Source organism: Oryzias latipes, chromosome 7 (assembly GCF_002234675.1).
Source record: "Oryzias latipes chromosome 7, ASM223467v1".
Taxonomy (NCBI): Eukaryota; Metazoa; Chordata; class Actinopteri; order Beloniformes; family Adrianichthyidae; genus Oryzias; species Oryzias latipes.
Window position 1 is genome coordinate 16,979,943 of NC_019865.2, and position 19,996 is coordinate 16,999,938.

General features: G+C 38.8%; 3 protein-coding genes across 3 annotated transcripts in view; 1 reads left to right on the top strand and 2 right to left on the bottom strand.

Annotated features, from left to right (window-relative positions):
- Positions 1 to 2,165, bottom strand: part of LOC101170268 (cytosolic sulfotransferase 2) — a 4,713-nt gene extending 2,548 nt beyond the window's left edge. Inside the window, 3 exon segments of the mRNA XM_023956688.1 lie at positions 1,257 to 1,419; positions 1,498 to 1,636; positions 2,043 to 2,165. Coding sequence (XP_023812456.1) covers positions 1,257 to 1,419; positions 1,498 to 1,636; positions 2,043 to 2,153 — 413 coding nt within the window. The 5' untranslated portion in view covers positions 2,154 to 2,165.
- Positions 2,166 to 3,150: 985 nt separating this feature from the next.
- On the top strand, positions 3,151 to 12,664 carry wdr46 (WD repeat domain 46). Its single transcript, XM_004070537.3, has 14 exons — positions 3,151 to 3,263; positions 3,500 to 3,682; positions 4,313 to 4,393; positions 4,476 to 4,588; positions 4,673 to 4,760; positions 5,929 to 5,990; positions 6,404 to 6,508; positions 6,619 to 6,769; positions 7,060 to 7,295; positions 7,628 to 7,781; positions 9,378 to 9,525; positions 11,281 to 11,471; positions 11,574 to 11,687; positions 12,221 to 12,664. Exons 1-14 carry the CDS (start codon positions 3,165 to 3,167, stop codon positions 12,338 to 12,340), a joined length of 1,845 nt encoding a protein of 614 aa, XP_004070585.1. The 5' UTR covers positions 3,151 to 3,164; the 3' UTR covers positions 12,341 to 12,664.
- A 3,864-nt stretch (positions 12,665 to 16,528) lies between these two features.
- b3galt4 (beta-1,3-galactosyltransferase 4) lies at positions 16,529 to 17,623 on the bottom strand. Its single transcript, XM_004070775.4, has one exon. It carries the CDS (start codon positions 17,621 to 17,623, stop codon positions 16,529 to 16,531), a length of 1,095 nt encoding a protein of 364 aa, XP_004070823.4.
- Between the last annotated feature and the right edge of the window lie 2,373 nt (positions 17,624 to 19,996).

The window sequence follows — 19,996 nt, forward strand, 5'->3', positions numbered from 1 at the left end:
GGCGGTCCACTTCAGAGCCGTGAGCTGCTGTGTTTAACTCCAGCTGTCCCAGCAAGGGAAACAACTGCAGCAACATCCACTGACCAAGCTGACAAGCCCTGGCAGAAAAGATCCCCACAAGAAAAACACTGGCTCAGGCAGGCTGGTCAAAAAAAAATAGTTTTGCCATTGTCTTGCAGCTCGCAGATCAAGTGGTTTAGTTTTCCAGTAATGTCAGTCAAGAATGCAAGTTCAGATTCACAATGTTCATATTCACCATATTCAACAGACATCTCCTCCAATAGCACCTTAAAAATCCTGTGCTGTTTTGCTTTGCAGCTGAGGTTGTTTACGATTTTCAGATTAAGAGTCATTATATGTCCAGAGCCAATCACTTCTGCACATAAGGCCTGCTGGTGAATGACGCAGCAGTAATGCAGACATTTTGGAAAGTCTGGGTCAGCTTTACAGTGAGTGATGAAACCTGTTTGTCTATTGATCATAGCAGGAGTCCCATCTGCAGTCACTGCTACCAGCTTTTCTAATTGTACCTTTTTCTGCACAAAAACTCCTTCACCGTGTTATACATTTCAACTCCTCTTGTAGTTGTCTGTTAGGGCAGATGTGTCAGGAGTTCTTCTCTTGTGGAAACCAAAAGCTATGCTGTACTGTTGCCGTCCACAGACTCATCACACTGGACGTTAACCACCTGCACTTTGCAAGATCCCGGTCCAGCTAATTGGCCAAGTTATCAGACATAGCTGACACTCATCTAGACATTGTAGTGGAAATTGAATGAGTTCTATTGTTCTCATCCTTAGGGACAGTGATAGCAATTATCATCATTGCTTGAATTTTTTTCATGCTATATGCAAAAGTCTTTGTCCCTTAAGGCAACAGATTACAGCCCCCCCCCCCCCCCCCCCCCCCAGGCTGCTGTCGTATTAACATTAGCTTGGAGCTCCAGAATGGACAAGAAAAAACGACGAGAATGGCTCGAGCAGGGCGTTGCTCACGGGGCGGTCGCTCGTGCCATGCGGTCGCACGTGCTCGGGCCCGCTAAATGCTACTTGTAGCTTTAATTATTATTATTACTTTTCAAACAGCATTTTTTTGTCTGCTTCTGATTCACAATTATTTCAGTAAAAATTGCCACAATACACACCTTCTTTGCCACAATAACATTTTCTTAGCACATAAAACACAATTTTCATTGAAGTAGGTCTTTAAGTTTAAATTTAAATTTAAATTTAGACTAGAAGGTGGTGTTATTTGACATTCAAAGATTCTGGTTTAGCCTGATTTTTCTACCTGAAAACAAACCCGGGATGCAGATTTCCAGAAAAGGCACTCTTTCATAGATTGGGATGGTGGTCAGACGATCCTCAAGTGACTCACGAAAGTAGAGCAAATCAAGAATGTATGACACCCATGTAGTCCCTAGAGCCAGAGAAGGATGTGAATTACATCTCTTCTGTACACCTGTAAATATTTACTTAAAATATCCAGAACACTAACCTGCCTTTGGATATGTTGCAATGAGTATGTCATCGGGTCTTGCCTGAAAATTCTGATAGTTCTCCCAGTTGTCTGTAAAACAAGGAATCATTGAGACTCCATGGAAGTCAAACAGCTCTGGCCGAGGAGGTAAATCCATCTACCAAAAACATGAACGAGAAAAAGAAATCAAAACAAAATAAACCTAACTGCAAGATTTGGCTGACATACAAGTAAATAACAATCAAAAGCATTCAGTGACCTTGAAAATCATTAAGATGTAGGTAGATTTCTTAAGTAAATTCATCCAAATAAAAGTCTAAATTTCCTTTGCCTGGATTCAAAGAGGAAGTTAAAGGCCTCTTTCAAGAGGCAACGCCATTACTCAAAGAGTAAATGGGGAAACTGCCAACTCCATCTGTTTGTAAGAGTTATTGAAAGCTTGCGACAAGTTCTTGCATACATAATAGGTCCTGTGAACCCAGCATTATTTTTTATGCTCAAAAAACCAAACTTTGAGACCAAAGAAAAAGATGTTTCTCATTTATTGTGACATTCCATCATACCTTCTCGAGATTAAGAGACATTCTGCTGCTTTTTGTTCCTCTGGCTTCTCTTCCTGTTGCGTTTCCATAATCCCCTCCTCTCTTCTTGTTGCGTAACTTTATTTTCATCATAGGTTCTTTCCCAGATGTCAAATTCAAGCCCTCATAGGCCACTCTGAATTTTCCTGTGTTATCAGGTCACAGAATAGGAGGGACTTTTTATGCACTTTTTAAATGAAGATTACATTTTGGGTTCCTCAATTTTGTCATTTAAAGTAAGCAGAACATTGAGGTTGAATTAAAATATATGTGTTTCCCTTGAACCATTCTAAATGATTCAATCAATTTTAAACTGGTTTTAACAGTTATCAAAATAACAGAGCAAAGTAACTAAACGTAAACACTAAGAAATTTCCAGAAACGGCTTGAAAATGTGGTTCACATTAAACTTTGTTGGTCTCTTGAGAATAGAAGTGTGCTTGGTTTAAGTCTTTGCATGTTCAGTTCTTTTTCTTTCCACTCTTCTCTCATGTTACACTTTGTCTAAAATTTAACTTGAGTGAATGCTTGACATAGATTTTATGCAGAGATTTGCCCTGCAGATAAAACTCTGCATTTTACCTAGGACCAAGACCCAGACCTGGGCCCCTTGTGGCTACATAGTGAAACAGCAGCAAGAAGGGTCTTGCCAACACTGGATAAAACTCTTTGCTATGCAACGTTTTTGGATAAAAGCTTTTAAAAACTAACATGTTATGGTCATATGGTTTAAAAGGGAATTAATGGCTGAACATGCCATTCCTGTATGTTTAAGATCCCAAATTTAACATTTTTAATTTTATTTAGGTTAGTGGGTGTTTAGTCCATTTTCAACCAATGATGTTCCGAATAGCATGTTTCTTTTTCTCAGGGAGTTTCTTGTTTTATCATATCTTCCTCAGGAAAAAAAGGTGGTTTCTTTGCAAAATATGTCTGGTTATAGCTTTATTCGTGTTTCTTACATTACATTACATTTTTTTGTTTACATTTACTCATTCGAATTTAAAAAAACGATCTTTATCTTTTAAAATAATTTTAAAATTCAGTCAAACAGCAAAATGAATCTTCAAAAAGGACTGGAAGCGGGATGTGGAAACGGAAGTGATGTCATCACGACACAAGCACCATCAAACGTACACAACAAAGATGGCGTCTCCCGACGAAAGTACAGTGAGTGTTTCACACGTGGGGAAGAAGAAAAAGGTAATTTAAATCAAATATAATAGCATTTAACTTATATTAAAAAATGTTAGCATTGAGTATTCAGCTGTGATATATGTACTTACAACATTTTAAAATAAACCTGCCTTAACCTACGTTTAGCCTCCTAACTAAGTCGTGTACGTATTTTTTCTCCTAACTAATACCAAGCACAGGGTACCATTCAAAAATATTGATGTAGTTCTTTAATGACAACACTGTTAATTCTCTCCGAACAGGCGCCCTCCCGTTACTGGCAGGAGCTGCAGAAAGAGAAAGATGAGGCGAAAGATGCCGGGGCTGGCGAAGGAAACAAGGAGCCGACCACGGAGGAGGCAGAAGAATCAAACACACCGAAACAGAAGAAGAGAAAATTTAAAGAAAAACGGGATCAAAATCAGGACAAGAAATGTATATCAGGGGTAAGTGAACGAGTGTTTACTCGAGGCCCTCTCCAGAATAAAAGCCATTGTCAATTTTTGTGTATTTTATCAAATTACACTGGAATGATTCACTTTTTTGATAATAGAGATTTGTCTATATACTTTATATTTGTAGATTTGGTTTGAAATGATATTGTCTTGTCCTCTCCTGATTCTCAATGATGCTTTTACTTTTCTTTCTAAGTCCTCCATCATCAGAAAATTGCCACAAGAACATGAAACACAACTTTCATTGGAGTGGGTCTTTAATAATTAACAATTAACCTCTGACCATGTCCTTTTACTTAAAGAAAGGACTTTATTAACTTTAAAATGTCAGCTCTGATATAAATCGACTTTTATGAACACACAGCTCCTACATCACATTTCAGTTTACTTGTGCGTCCACCTAACATGAATTTTTGCTCATGTCCAGGTGCAGCAGCTCAGATTCAAAGGCAGACCATGTCTGCTCAGATCTGCTTTCTTTACACTCAGTACTGTTCTTGTTTTTTAGCCAGCCACATTTTGGTGGATATTTGGCCATTTTCTAAAAGATGAGGCAAAGTTGCTTATCTAATGAAAATGTAAAAGGTGTATTTAACCTTTGATTTTTGTTGTTGTTTTCAGAAATCTGACCCCTTTCCTGGGAAAGCACGTATCCCAGAAGATAGGTTGCAAAAATTCAAAAGGAAAGAAAAAATTAAAAAGGTGAGAAGTGTTTCAGATGAATTCAACTACATTTTTTTTTCTACTAATCTGCATCTTAATTTCTTTATTCTGCCTGTTCCAGCCGCCACATCAGCATTACAAACTCAGAACAATGATAGCTCGCTCTGAAGAAGCTTCAGAAATGGCCCAGAAGCAAGCGGCTCGTTTTGACCTCCTGCTCCCAGAAGAAGCTGGGTATAGCCCTCCTAAATAAACCATCTCCTCATGAACTGTAACAATCTTGATGAAATGTCATTTTACATCACTTCCTTCTCTTAGTTTTCTAGAAGGTGATGAAGGTGAGGACACATGTTTGGTCTCACAGGAGGATATTGCAAATGCAGTGGATATAACATCTGGAGCCAAGGTACAGAGGATTTTCTTTTTTATATCAAATTTGGCAATGTTGTCAGAGGTAATAATTTTCACAAAATCCTGATTTTTCTTTCACTTTTATCAAAGTACAGTGCATTTATATGTAAATAAAGCAAAATAGCTGAATTAGTTGGCATGCAAAAAAAAAAAAGTGTAGAAAAGTTAAAAAATGAAAGCAATGGAGGATGATAAATGTTAAATTCTAAAACCTGATTTGGAAACTATCAAATCTGTCTGATATCTGCATTTTAGACCAAAATATTTTTGAGTAAATATGTGGAGCTCTGTATTTGGTTCAAGATTTTGATGTTTACTTGCTCTCTCTGAATTATTTTATTACAGACTTGTTGTGAAACCACAGCAAGTGAAGAAAGCTTAAATTTCAAAGAAAGAATAAACGAGGCTTTTCAATGGAGCTAGTAGATACTGCCAAAAAAAGAAAAAAAACAAAGTTTATTGAAGCAAATTCAAACCTCAATTTTAAATCAATTTTCTTAAAAAAGACAACAAAAATCCATCACTCCATGTGACTCTAGAGTATAGATTAATTGGTTGTGATTGTTCTGGGTTTGTTCTCTGGCTCAGACCACTCAGCTGGCCTGCAGAGGTGTGCTACGGCTCCGTTCTCTAGACCTGAAACTTTAGCATTGATGTGTCATTAATTGGCTAAATATAATATGAAGCCTTTCCAGTTGCAATACATACTTTACAAATACAACAACAAAAGGGATCTAGATGGTCTGTTGTGAAAGTGAAATCCAGGAACTGCTTGACAAAAGCCAATAAAGTTGGAGATTTACTCCAAACTTCACTGTGAATTCACCTGAACTGAAATCTGTATTTTATTTTTCAACTTCACCATAAACTAACATTTTATTCAATCGATAAAGACGAAACAACTCCCAGTTCTACTTTTTCTGTTTAACAAAATGTTTCCCCCTTTTTTTAAAGATATTTTTGGTTGTAATTATTTGTAAGTTGCTTTTGTCAGACATGCAGTTAAATGTGTGATTTTTGTTGTATTTGTCTGACATTTAAAATTAAACATGATAAACACTTTGGAAATCAAACACAAAGTCATTTTTCAATGTTGAGTGTTCAAATGATGTTCAACTTTTTAGCTTTTTGTTATATGGGAATTAACTTTTTTTTTTCAACAGCATTTTCATCTCAAGTTGTCTCAGTTTGGACCGTATAGAATAGACTACAGCAAGACTGGACGGTCAGTATTACACATATTAATGCTTGTTTTTGCTGATAGCGTTCTTATAATTAGTTGCATACAGTAGAAACATAATAGACATATTTGGGATTAAATATTTAATCTCTGCATTTACTGCCAACCTAAAGGAGCATTTTACTTTAAAGGAACTTTTCGAGCAACTCTGCAAACTCTTCTTACTGGACCGCTGCCGCTGAGGCTGCTGAACCTTCAGTGCAGCAAACAAGCATACAAAATCGGATAAAAGGGAACATGTTTTAGAACGACCCTTCATAAAAAATCAAAGTATAATCAAAGCCTTTTCTTATTTTAAATTGGGTTACCACAGCAAGGCACTTTATTTGTTTATTAATGAACTTGTGTTGTTTGATTTACTGATAATTGGTAATTAATTTTTACTTTTTTTCCCTCAGACATTTGCTTATAGGAGGGAGAAAAGGCCATGTGGCTTGTATAGATTGGCAGTCCAAACATCTAATGTGTGAGATAAATGTCATGGAGTCTGTCAATGATATCAAGTAAGTTGAGTTTATGTTTTACAGCATCACACGATTTGAGAATTTTTCAGTCCCTTTTAATGAATTCCTTCATCGGTTACATTTTGACAGACCTTTCTGTTTGTGTTTAGGTGGCTGCACAGCGAGAGCATGTATGCCGTGGCCCAGAAGAAGTGGCTCTACGTTTACGACTCCAATGGAATTGAACTTCACTGCATTCGCAAGTTCAATGATGTCCTTAGGATGCAGTTTCTCCCATATCATTTTTTGCTTGCCACGGCGGTGGGTTTTATATCACAAATATTAATGATGTTTGAAATTGAAGATAAAAATAGCTTTCAGTGAATCTTTTGAAAGCACAGCGCTTTAAAAAGTTCCGCACTATACTTTAAAAAATAGCAGTTACACACATATACATCTGATACAAGAGATACTGCTCAATATAAAAAAATTTAAAAAGCCTCTGCAGGGTTATTAAATTCTTATATTTGTGTAAAAGAAAAGTTGTGAAAGTATAAAAGCAACCCAAATTGATTTCCCTGGCAGTGACCTGGTCTCTGTGTTGTCAACAGAGTTCTACGAGTTTCTTGCAGTACTTGGATGTGTCGGTGGGAAAGGAGGTGGTGGCCATCAACACCAAAACTGGACGACTTGATGTGATGTGTCAGAACCCCCAGAACGCCATAATCCACCTCGGTCACCCTAACGGCACAGTCACCCTCTGGTCACCGAATCAGAAAGAAGCTCTTGTAAAGATGCTGTGCCACCAAGGGGCAGTGCGCTCCCTTGCCGTGGAAAAGAATGGAACGTGAGTGATGAATAGAAGATTCCAAAGATGTTCCATTTGTTTATACTGTCAGACAGCTAAGAAATCTAACATATGTAAGGGTTTTGCCTTTTATTTGATATCAATTTATTATTGATTAATCCAACACACGTCCTTCAAAATATGATTTTGCTAATTAATCAAAACTGTAATAGATAGAAATAAAGGAATAAACGTTTTAGGATTTAGGAAGTTTAAAAATCTCTAGGTTTTACAGTGACCTGCAATTCCCTTAACATCCAGCAGAGAGCAGCCTTTTCTAATATATATAAATGTGTGTGTGCTTGTTTGTGTGTGTGTGTTTTATTTGGCAGGTACATGGTAACATCTGGAATGGATAAAAAGCTAAAAGTCTACGACATTAGAGCCTTCAAGCCCCTCAAATCTTACTTCCTCCCAGCTGGAGCTTCGTGTTTGTCCCTAAGTCAGAGGGGACTCCTGTCTGCGGCCACGGGTGACATTGTGCAGGTCAGTCTGTCAAAGAAAAACAATATCTATCAACTCATTCTTAGTTTCATGTGTTGTATTTATAGAAAAGCCAAAATATTTACATAAAAAATTCATGACTAGGTTGGGAACAAATGGGATTCTTACACATGTCCTCCCTGCTGGGTTTAATTGTAGGGACTTTTTTCCAGTTATTTGTTTTGTTGCTGTTATGCAAATTTGCTTCAGGCCACTTTGGCTCCAGTATCACCTTAATCTAACATCTACTTGAAAGCAAAAACATAATTTTTTTTTAATACTTGTAAAGTAAATTCTGCCGTTGAGTGGTCACCACAGAACCAAGCGTTGCTATACCGGTGGCTCTCAAGTGAAACATTCTGTAGTGTCTTACAATGCACTTTAACCACATCCTGGCCATGTAATCTCTATATTTGCCTTTACGTCAGCAGAAAAGTTGTTGTGAGGGTAAAAATGGGACGTGTGATGTGAAGATGTAGTAGATTTTGTTTTGCTCATAGAAACAATGTGTCAATCAACACTGAGGGCTTGAAGAGGAAATGTTATAACGTCTGTCTCACAAAAACAATCAACTCACATTTAGTTTAAAGTTACCATTAGCAATATGCCGGTTAATTATTTAGCTTTTTGGGTCACGCAGTAACCAATTTAAAATTTCATTTGCACATGCACTACTCGCAATAACTTAGGAATACTGTTATTTACATGACTGCTTTTCCTATTTTGGTCGGAATTTTAATGAACTACGTACAAGTTCCCCTTAATATTACTAATAATGAATAAGAAGAAACAGTGTTTTCATTAGTTTGATTTTATTACCCCCAAAACTAACACAATAATAAAGATAGCCCCTAATAACAATAAGTCACCACACCAATAGCAGGTATCTCCACTATTTGCTGCTACGTTAGCGACATCTCCTGCTCCTCACTAGCCTCATGATTTTCTGAGGCATGTGTGTGCTACATACAGTTCTACCAGGTCACTCGGGGGCGTGGACACGATCATCCCGTCTCTGCTTCAGCTGGTCCCAAATGTTTTCCAAGAGGCTCAGTTGATTTAGAATTTTTTGGTTTTGTCACAGTGAGTCCATTATGTGGAAAACCCAAAATGAGGTGTCTATGACCCCAATACAATTGCCTCCCTATCCTGAAAATCTGTGAAGTGAATCAAACGTTGTTTATTACATCCACAGAGTTTTTTCCACATATCCCTCCCTAACTTATTGTGAGTGGTGTATTTAAAACTAGTGAAGCCAAAAAACTTCACATGTTAGATTTGCATGAGGTTTTGTCAGCTAGTATTCTTAGATAGACATTTACCTAATTCTAACTGAGGCACAAGTATTCCATTGTAACTAATGTAAATAATGAAATTCAAATTATGACACATTGACGGCGGGACTTGACATTTGAATCCTTTAATAATCACTAGTTATTTCATAGTCTGCCTTTTCTATTTCAATCAGGAGACACTTCAGAGCTGTGGCTGAAAAGCATTTCTTGCTTTTTCAATATAGTAAAATATCGTATTGAAGTTGTTATTTCAATCATTTATGTAATGTTTGGTGGTAATTGTGTGAAAATGCTCCCTTTGCAGGTGTACAGGGATGTGTGGAGCACACCAGTCACTAAACCATACATGGCTCACAGAGTTCGAGGGACAGTGTGGGGGCTACACTTCTGTCCCTTTGAGGACGTGCTTGGTGTTGGACATCAAGACGGCTTCACCAGCATGCTGGTGCCAGGTCAGACTAAGTTTAGCCTGGAATATTATAAAAGCGTTTTCATGCTTTTACTGTTGGAACAGTTTAGACAAATGTATAAAAAGCCTTTTCAGCTGTTGAGAAGGTACACCGGGCTACACGTCAGATGACTAGTTTTTTATGTGCACAGTGGTTAAAACAAAATAAAAATGTCATTGATTTACAGAAACACAAAACAACAGAGAGCAAAAACAATCACTCTTTAAAAGATTACAGAGGACTATTGGCCAGTTAGCGTCTGGAAATATGTTGCAAAGAAATGAAGATGTCAGGGTTATGTTAGGGGAATTGGGTGGGTGGAGGGGTGCCAACTGTTTGGGATTGTCCTGTGTTTTCTGTGTTAATCATTTTCATAATATATGGCTATTTTATTGGCTTTTATGTACAGCGCTTTGTGTTGTCTACTGATATGAAAGGTGCTATACAAATAAATAATAATAATGGATTGGATTTATCTGCGCTTTTCCAGACGTTCAAAGCGCTTACAATGTGTCCATTATTCATTCACTGTTCATTCATCATCACTATCCATCCTCATCACTCTCAAAAAGAACCGTAACGTCTTCAGTTTTTCTACCTCCTGCTCAGCCTACTGTTTCTCTAAACCAGGACTTCTCATTACGTTGAAGGATGTGATGGTAGACTGCAGTCCGTCAAAATAAATAAAACAAAAAATGTATTTTTATTTTTTAAAATGCCATCAGGGAAAAATCCTCCTCACAATCAAGTATGTCAGTTGATTGACATGCAGAACAGCCAATCAAATATCTTCTGAGACATACGTTACTGCACGTATGTATTAAGCTGCATTCTGGGTCCTCTGTCTGCCCGCTTTGCGCCGAGCCCCCAGCAGAGGACTACTTCGGCCCACAGAAGAGTTTGAGTCTTGGGCGGCCGGCCCAGCCATGGATGACCCAGCCATCCTGCCATGGCGCCTGCTGCTCCATGGTTCCCGACTGAGGGATCCTGTCACACCCACAGCACATCTCACCACTGTCTTAGACCACTCATCCGTGTCCTCCACAACTCTAATGCACTTCTCTGCCACAGATCTAACTCTTCCTCCTTTATGGCTAACCTATCGTGACCTTTGCACGGCCACATCTGCTTTCTCCTCAATGTCACACGTTTTCTTAGTTAACCATTGTCTGATAGCACACTCCTTAACGTTTTCATTCCACCAACAAGACTCCAAACCGGTTTTCCACATTCCAAATGATACAGCAATTACTGGTACCTTAGATTCACTCTCACTGATCATTTTAACTGTAGCTATTCAGTCATTTTGGAGAACCTCCCAGAGTCTGTTTCAATTAATCTTTTACCGCTAGGTTTTCTGCTCCGCCCTTGACCTCTTCCTCTTTCTCGCGTCCAGAATCATCCTCACACCACAATCCTATCCCGCCTGGCCACACGCCCCCCCAGCCATTACTTTGCTTTTGCTGTTCTCTTTCAGATTAAACGTCTGGACAAAATGAAATCAGCTTGTGTGCTCCTCCTTCCACTCTTAGCTAGAAAAAAAAGAAGGGATGAGCAGGTGGACCTGCTTTGATGGAAAAAAAACAACCCAGAAACAGTTCAGGAAGGAATTGAGAAGCAATTCCCCAGATCCCAGTCAAGTTTCTGAGAAATTTGATGGATAAACGAGTCTGATCTTAGATTGTCATATTCAGTGCGGTCCCATTGTTATTTTTCTACATTTTCTCCTTTTTGTGTGTGTTTTTTTTACTTCCACAGGGGCTGGAGAGCCGAACTTTGATGCTTTGGATGCAAATCCATTCCGCAGTGCCAAGCAGAGACAGGAGTGGGAGGTTAAAGCCCTGCTGGAGAAGATTCAGCCGGAGCTCATCAGCCTGGACCCAACAGAGCTGGGACATGTTGACCGAGCTACCTTTGAACAAAAACATGAAGACCGAGTCAAAGCTCTGGTCAGTGTTGAGCACAATTCCTACAGCACTTTTTTAAAGAAAGAATAGCTAAACTTTTGCAAATCTTGAAAGGTCAGTTTGTTAAGAATGTGTCTCTTTCAGGGGTTTGATCCACTTGCAAAAGTAAAATTCATTCCCAAGTTTAAGAAAAAAGGCCGTAGTTCTGCTGGCCATGTGGAAAAACGCAAGAAGCAGGTGGCTCATGAGGACCAGAGGGTAAGTGATCCAGAACAAGAGATTTAAGGATTGGTTGGTTTGTAGTTCTTTCCTTTTGTAATTCACTGATTCTTGAGAGTCAGGATAAAACATGTGTCCTATAAAAATGTATTTTTCATGGATAAATCAGTCTTTTAAAATGGATGTTAGATCTACAGGAATTGTGAATACACTGGTTATGTTTTAGCCTAAATCACTGGTTCTCAATTATTTTTTGGAAGGCCCCCCCTAGGAAAAAGTAAATGTACTTTGTTCCGTGAGGGATGTGTTTGGGATCATTGTCAATCCCAGTATTGAAAGCACCTTAATTTAGGAAATGAAAAATGGTTTCTGTTGATGTTTAGTAAAGTTGTCTTCTTCATTGACAATAAAGACAACTACATTATGGAAGGAAGACGACTTATTGTCATTTTCTTCGCTCCTTGGTGCTGACATAAAAAAAGCCTTTTACATTAATTCATTTATCTGTCATTGAAACACAATGTTTTTGGTCATTTTCTGATTGTTTTTTTTACGACTTATCTACGCTGCAGGACATCATCAGAAAAGCCATGGAGGACAAAAGGAAAACTGAGGAAGAACGAAAGAACAAGGAGCAAAAGAAGACGCTGATGTTGAGCCAGAAGTCCGCACTGGATAGATTCAAAAAGTAGAAAAGTCCCTTTGTTGTTGCATGACATTCAGTGGGGACTGACCTTTGAACTTCACATAAAGCATCGATGTTTTCCTGCTGCAGCCAACACAGCAACTACAGAGAAACCAGACGTAGGAGACGAATACGATCTTTTATCCTGACAGGAAATAGCTCATTGAAAAACAAGTGGAGAAGGGAGTCTATCTTTTTACATTTACAGTAAATGAAAACAGAAAACAGTCCAGACATATGTTGTCATGGAAACATTGTGCTATGACATTGTCTAATTGGTTTTCCATGGATACTAATAAACACATTTTTCAGTATTTTTTGTCAGATTTAATTTCGGTTTTTACATATTTGTCTTTTTTCTTTTTAATAAAATGAACAAAAAATATGCAAAGTTGAAATTATGTATTTATTTTATTAAATAAACTTAGTCAGGAACAGCTTTTAAATAATTCAACTTTTTTTAAGTGTCAGAAAGAAAAAACTGAAAAAAGGTACGTTTTAAAAACGCCATTTTAGTATGATTTGTTTATATGCTCTTTTTTTTAAAATCTGCAAAAAAATAGAATTGTTTGTGAATGTAAGGGGAAAAAATGTCATGGAAATGTACGTGTGATAAGGGTTTGAAAATACCTTTTTACAAGTAAAGTTAAATAAGGTAGGAAAATAAAGTCAGATCAAAATAGGTTTCCTTTAACACAAGAACAACACAACAATTTGGGGAGCAGCTTGCAGCTTGGTATAAACTTGTTGGGCTGAAAGAGGTTGTTTCTAGCCACGTCAGGAAGCAGGTCTATTAGTAAACGATAGGTTCATGTGAGGCTGCAGTTTGGTGGAAAATTACAAACCGGTAACACTTGCTTTGACAGCTGTGCTGACTAAGAAGTTTTATGCTCTGTATCAAATGAAGCTTTTTCACAGACAGCAACTTTTACAAATAAAAATGTAGAACATCAAATTATAAAATTAGATCTAGTGTATTCATTTTAAATCCTGTATTTTGTTCTGAGGTTAAATTAAAAAATAAAATAAAACAGACTGGTGAACTGTAAGAAGGTTCACCAACAATTAGACCTAAACTTTCCATCTACATTTATGAGCAGCATGCTGTACAAGGTTTATGACCTCTGGATGTGTTTATTTCCTATTTTGTTATGCCTTTTTTTTGTCTAGGGTATGTTGGTTGAGCATACTATAAAGCAGTCTCACTTTAAAAATAAAAAAGTTTTATCTGATACAGATCAGCAACACAAGTATCAACAGTCCTGTGGTTACTAGCTGCACACGAATAAAAACGTCCTCCCTTTATTTTTAACACCATTTTTAGTGAAGTACTGTTAAAAGTCTGGTTCATACACTCCAAATGAACATTAGTGAACTGAAACTGAAATCCTGGCTAAATATAAAGATCTGATTGTGCCCAGTCGAGTGGACGACATGAATTGCCAAGTATATTTTCAAAGAAAAGTCGTGTATGTAAAAGCTTCTCACTACAGAATTTCTCAGGCCAAGGAACAAAGGACTACTAGATAATAATATTCCTAAACTGGAAAAAAAAATCCTACTCTGCCCAGTAATCTAAATGATCAATTTGTGATAATGATCTTTAACAAACGGCTACTGTTATCAAAATTCTAATATCAGATGACTGCTCACACAAAGTCAAATATTGTCCAATCATTGATTTGCAAAAACTTGTTTTTAGAGTTTGTAGAGACTGTTAATGGGACAGATTTATTGCATGCTGAACACTAATGGTTACTTGGCTGCCAATTTTCCAGATTTGTCAAAGGCATCTTAATTTGGGTTGCGTTGCCATGTTATATTTTGATTTCAGACTTTATTTTTGATGTTATTATCCTAAGGATCTTTATCTGTCTTGGTGAAATTCGTCCCGGTGTGAACGGGCCTTAAGGATTGCAAATGCAAACTAGCAATATTGCTATTTTTGTTCCTCCCTTCATGGGCTTCCACGGTGAACCTCCTCCCAAATCGAGCATGGGATTTGGCTTCAATTTTGTGGCAGATGGTCCTCATCAGAACTCTCTGCATTTCCCCCTATTTGAAACATTGCCGAGGACATGTGGTTCTACAGCTCAAACTAGTGCCAGATATCTCCCAGGCCAACCGGGATTGGATGAAACCAGACTCAACTTTGACGAAATCAGACGTGTCCAGGAAGACATGGCTGCACTATTACACATCTGTTAATATGCACGGTCTCTACTAAAAAAAAGAAATTGTTAAGTTGTAAAAAAAAATTCTTGTTGTGACTGATTTCTTCTAAAGCTCAAGTTTCCAGGTTTTAAAGGTGTTTGTATCAAACAACTAATACTATTTTGTTTTTATTCGTTTAGAAAAAAATAATGAACAAATTTGTGCATTTTTCTCAGAGTTCATTGTTGCCAGAACACATGAACAAGCTCTGAGCTTGATGGAGCTTTGGAGGAAGCAGAGCCATCATAACGAGGCTGCATGTAAATTGTGTTCTGGATTTCTGACTCATTTGAATCCATCAGATGTTTAGGTATTTCAAAACAATCAAATCAAATCAAACGCTATTTATAAAAAAGTGCTTCTCATACCTTGCGCACCTCAATGTGCTTTAACATTTAAAACAAACAAAAAAAGCACACAATATTACAATAAAAACCCAACCCACCTTTCCCACTTCCCTCCAATAACACATATGACACATTATCCTATTGTCCTAAGTTTGATACATCTTTGTATGAATGTATAACTGCTGATTGTATTGTTTTGTGCATTATTCTTATTTTATTGCTTGAAATAAACTATTTCAATTCAAATCAAAAAATCAAATGACCCCACACGCAATGATTTAATATATAAAAGTAACTACTAAAAGAAAGTTAAGGCTTGGCTCTGCTGTGAGGAAAGAGTATTTGAGAATCTCTTCATACCAGGAGCTGGCCACAGTCCCCACCCATACCGGAACAGCAACGGGGTCCACTCCACAGCTGTGAGGCTGCAGTGTCGAAATCCAGCTGCCCCAGCAAGGGCGACAACTGCGGCAATAACCAACAATCAAGCCGGCAAGCCCTGGCAGAAAAGGTCTCCACAAAAAAAAACTGGGGTTAAAATCATAGTTGCTAAAATTAAATACAAAGGATTTATGTAAAAACATAAAATGGAAATAAGATTAAATACATAAAATGACATTATAAAACTAATAGAAAAAATAAGCACATAAGATTAACTAAAAGCAAAATTAATGTGCCTCTTCTTAAAAACCTCTACAGTCTCTGTGGCCCTGAGTCTCTCCGGCAGACCGTTCCACAGGCGAGCACAATAATGGCAGAACAAAGCCTCACTTTAAGTTTTGATCCTCAGCCTAGGGACAACTAAAAGTCCAGCCCTGGACGACATCAGGGTTAAATAAGAAGGCCCAAGACCATTAAAACATCTATAAAACCATTAAAAGAATCTTAAAATAATTTCTGAAAGGCACAGGGAGCCAACACAGCCAGAGGCGTATTATGTTCCCAACCTCTGGTCCTCGTCAGAACTTAGAAACAATGACTTAGCTGTCTCTAAGGCAAACTTTGAGGTCACCACTGTCAGCTAATATTGGTGATATGAAAACATCACATGTAGATCCAAACACTGTACCTATTTTAAATTATGAAAATATGTTTAGACTTTTTAAAGCATTAAAAATTATGCCTGTCAAAGAGCCAATTATATCACAACATTTACTCTATCTTAGGCTAATATTGTTTTATATAGGCACTGCAGCACATGGAGTGGACATGTGTATAACTTTATTAAAATATGATTTATTTTTGTCAATAATACTTGAATTTTTTTTACATCCTGAGAAAAAAATAGAAAACAAAGAATATCATCTTTACTCCTGCTTTTACAATAATCCATGGTTGAAGTGTAAAAACAAAGATATAGGTTCAATTCAAGCCATAAGCATTCAGAAATATTTGCTGAAGGAGTTGTATAAATACTTGAATAACAATTTTGTCATTCCGTGATGTCGTGAAAGGATAAATAAGTTGCAAATACCTTTATTTAGTGAAAAAAAGTTCAAGTAAAGAAAATATTGCGAGTTGTCAAAAGATAAATAAATAAAGCTCATTTTTCCAGTGCGCATGATAGTTTTACATCCTTGTACTTATGCAGTCAAAAATGGAATTGAGGCATTGTCCTTGATCCACATTAGCACTCACTGTCCTTGCTTCAGCCTCAGGGCTGAGCTCAGCATTGCTTTCACTTTGCACATTCCCAGAGAGGCCCTTAGCCTGAGCCAGGAGCAGGGGGGTGATGTATGGACTTCTGTCCAGTACCGCAGCATCTCTTTGGGTGAGATGTGGTGTATGGACACCATGGCCTGATAGCAGCAACGCCCGTATGGCACACCTGGACCACCAGAGAAGAGAGAGCAGTGCGAGGGCAGCACTCCTGCCGTCCGGGCGCAAAGACCCACAAACACATCCTCAGGGGGCAGAGGTGTGGACAGGGGGGACGCAGAAGCCGCCAGGGAGATTTTTAGCAGTGCGGAGCGGGACAAGACATAAGCTGTTCCACTGCAATAGTCTGGGAAGACTGACAGAGGGTAGGCCCCTGAAGGGAGGTAGTGTTTGCTGTCCGGGTTACGGTCAGGAGCAACATGGAGATGCACCCTACCCAGATACAAGTCTTCCTGTTCGTAGGGGTTACGACTTCTGTTCAGAAAGTGTAAGAGGGTGCTGGGGTTGAACAACACATCGTCGTCCACTTTGGCCACGAAGTGAGCCTGTGGGCAGAACCTGCGGGTCCAGCTCAGCATGGACAGGGTCTTCAGAGTGAGGTTGGAGTAGTTGTCCAAAAAACGCCCTTGAATAAGATCCCCTCTCTCCCGGGCTTCTTCTATTAGGACTTTACCCAGCCCAGGGTCGGATGTCACACCTACCATGAAGAAGGTCATGACACGGAGACCCCTCATCCCAACCTCCCCTCCCCAGGTGTCCCTGATAGCTTGACGGGCTCGCTGATTGGCAGGAGCTGAGGTAACCATGTTGATGAGGTATGGCTTCGCACGCTGGCACACCAGCGGGCTGGGCATCAGCAGGAACTCCTCGGGACGGGTGGGGGGCATGCTTTGAGCATAAATCATACCTGCACGCGTCTCCGCAGCGGGGTTCATGCCTAAAGAGGTGATCCATAATTCAATAGAGTCAAAAAAGAGCAGGGCGAGGAGGGATGCGCAGGCGACGATCGCGCAAAGATAAGAAAAAACCCCAAGTCTGTTTCCACGCTTAAAGATCCCCAGCTTGCACATTCTCCGTCCAACCACAATCATCCTCTGCTCCTCCCCTGCACCCGGTACCGATCCAAATAGGTTCGCTTCCGAGAGTTCCTTTGGTGTTAGGGTTTGACGCGCCTCTCTATCGCCGCATTGAAGGTGGATCCTCTGCACCGTAACATTTCTACGTGCCTTTAGTCAGCAGAAGCTCCGAGAGCGCGACTCACAAGCTGGTGCCTCCCACTCGCATTTGGAAAAGTGGGCCGTGCAGCTGCGCATTTAGGGCAGTCAATTGGGCACATGCCTGGAGCCATGCGTGCCCCGCTTTTTGGTGAAGCTGGAGCCGCTGATGCACCAATGTGAGACACAATAGACCAAATGAGGATGAGCTTTCTTTTTTTACACGCACCTGCAGGAAATTGCGATATAAGTGTAGGAAATACACGACGAGCTTCTGATTTGAAAATCGAAAAGACTGTCCCGTAACCCACCCCCACCATCCGACGCCATTGTTCATGGGGCGACTGATCCAATGCTTTTATTATCAATATTTACTATTTATGTATGTTAAAACAGTCCAATTGTTGACCCAATCATACGTACCAGCTGTTTAAAAATATATGCCAGTTGACTTCACTGTTTGAGATTAATTGAATTAATGAAATTGCTGCTAGGTTTGATTATTTATTTAGAAAAACTCATTTGATCAAGTGTAAACTGATAGGATCAGTCTCATGATGAGGAAATGTAGTGTATTTTTCCACATACACACTTCTTTATGTTGGTGCTAGTGACAACAATGAGAATATTGATCAGGAATGTTGGGAAACACACGTTCCTCTCTTGTAAAATCAGGTGTCAGATGAAGACTGCAACAGAACAGACCTAGGATCTTTACAGAGAGTTTTATCTCATGTATTTTCACTCGTTTGTGCGTTAAGGTTCTTTGAGGCATGATGATCAAGTAATCAAAAATGCAGGAAAATAAATAGGATGTCTCGTTTTATGTTGTGGCCAACACAAAGACTTGTGTTACTCTGTTTACAGTTACAGTACTTGGTATTTTGGAATAGCTACGGTATTGTGAGTGCTCAAGAAGACGCCTCTTTTTGATGCACAATTTGGACTATGGTTGTGAGGCAGTTGAATTGAAAAAGTAAAATATAAAAATCAAATGTGGCTAGATTAAAATTTAAAAATGCTTAAAATAATCTATAAGAAGTTAAAAAAAACACACAATGTAACAAATACATGCAAACCCTTTGATTTATTGTCCTTAAGTATGGGTTAAGGGACACTCATTAACTTTTACCTTTTGTAGAGCGACATCTAGTGGTCATGTTGTGTGAGCGGCTCAAAATATTTAGTGAATGAAACAATAAGCCCTGACACTTAAGATCTGCCAGTAATGAGCTCATCAGCAATGAGCGGAAAATTCTCTATTCATCTAAAAAGGCCTTAATCTCATTGTACCCAAGGGCCACTGGAGGAGTCAGGGATTCGAAGGAATACTTTTTGATATCCTTTAAATAATTTTGGTTTGTTTTTAACAAAAAGTGTCATAAAGATGAATGGAACATTAAAAGTAAATCCTGAACAGCTCTTCTTAACTTAGCAGTGCTTCTTTTCACATTTGTGAGCCACATTTGGCTTGAGAGAAGAAGCAGTTGAGACTTTCGGTGGCCTATGTATGCTATTTACTGCTCAAAATTGAACATCTGTTAGTCTGGACCTAAACTTGAACTCACTGAAGTTCAAGACGGAGAAGAACTCTTTACACAAATGAGTGCTCTCAAAAAGGCACTCGACTATTTAGGAAAGTGCTGATAAACTGGGATGTGATTCTCTCAAAAATGATAAAAGCCTGTCTACATTGCATTCTCCTGTCTGAACTTGGCTTTGAAGTCAGAGTTGCATCGTATGCAGGGCTGCCAACTTTTCATAAAGGCTTGGAGTGAGACTCGGTGCAAAATGTAACTTTATACAGAGCCAAGACACAAGACCAGTCAAGTGAAATGGTGAAATAAAGCACTACAAGGTAAAAAGAAATGATGACTTAAAAAGTAATAAAAACACTCCCTCTAGCTTATAGCACCGCACAAACTCAAACTAACAATAGCGTAGCAAATATTGGAGCTATCCAGCCGTACAGTTCAGACCCAGACTCCAGCTTAGACGAGGAAAATGAAGATGTTATTGGATTTATTTGTCTGCAAGTGATTCTGAATTGTGGGAGATCACAAACTTGAGCTTTTAACCGCGGAACACTACTTCCAATTATATGACCACTATATCCAGTTACACTCCTCCAAGTGTAGCCAGGTGGGGCACATCAGCATGCGGTGCCCCAAGCGTGCTGACTATCAGGGAAGCGGCCCTGGACTAGGAGGGACGACACAGACCTGGTTT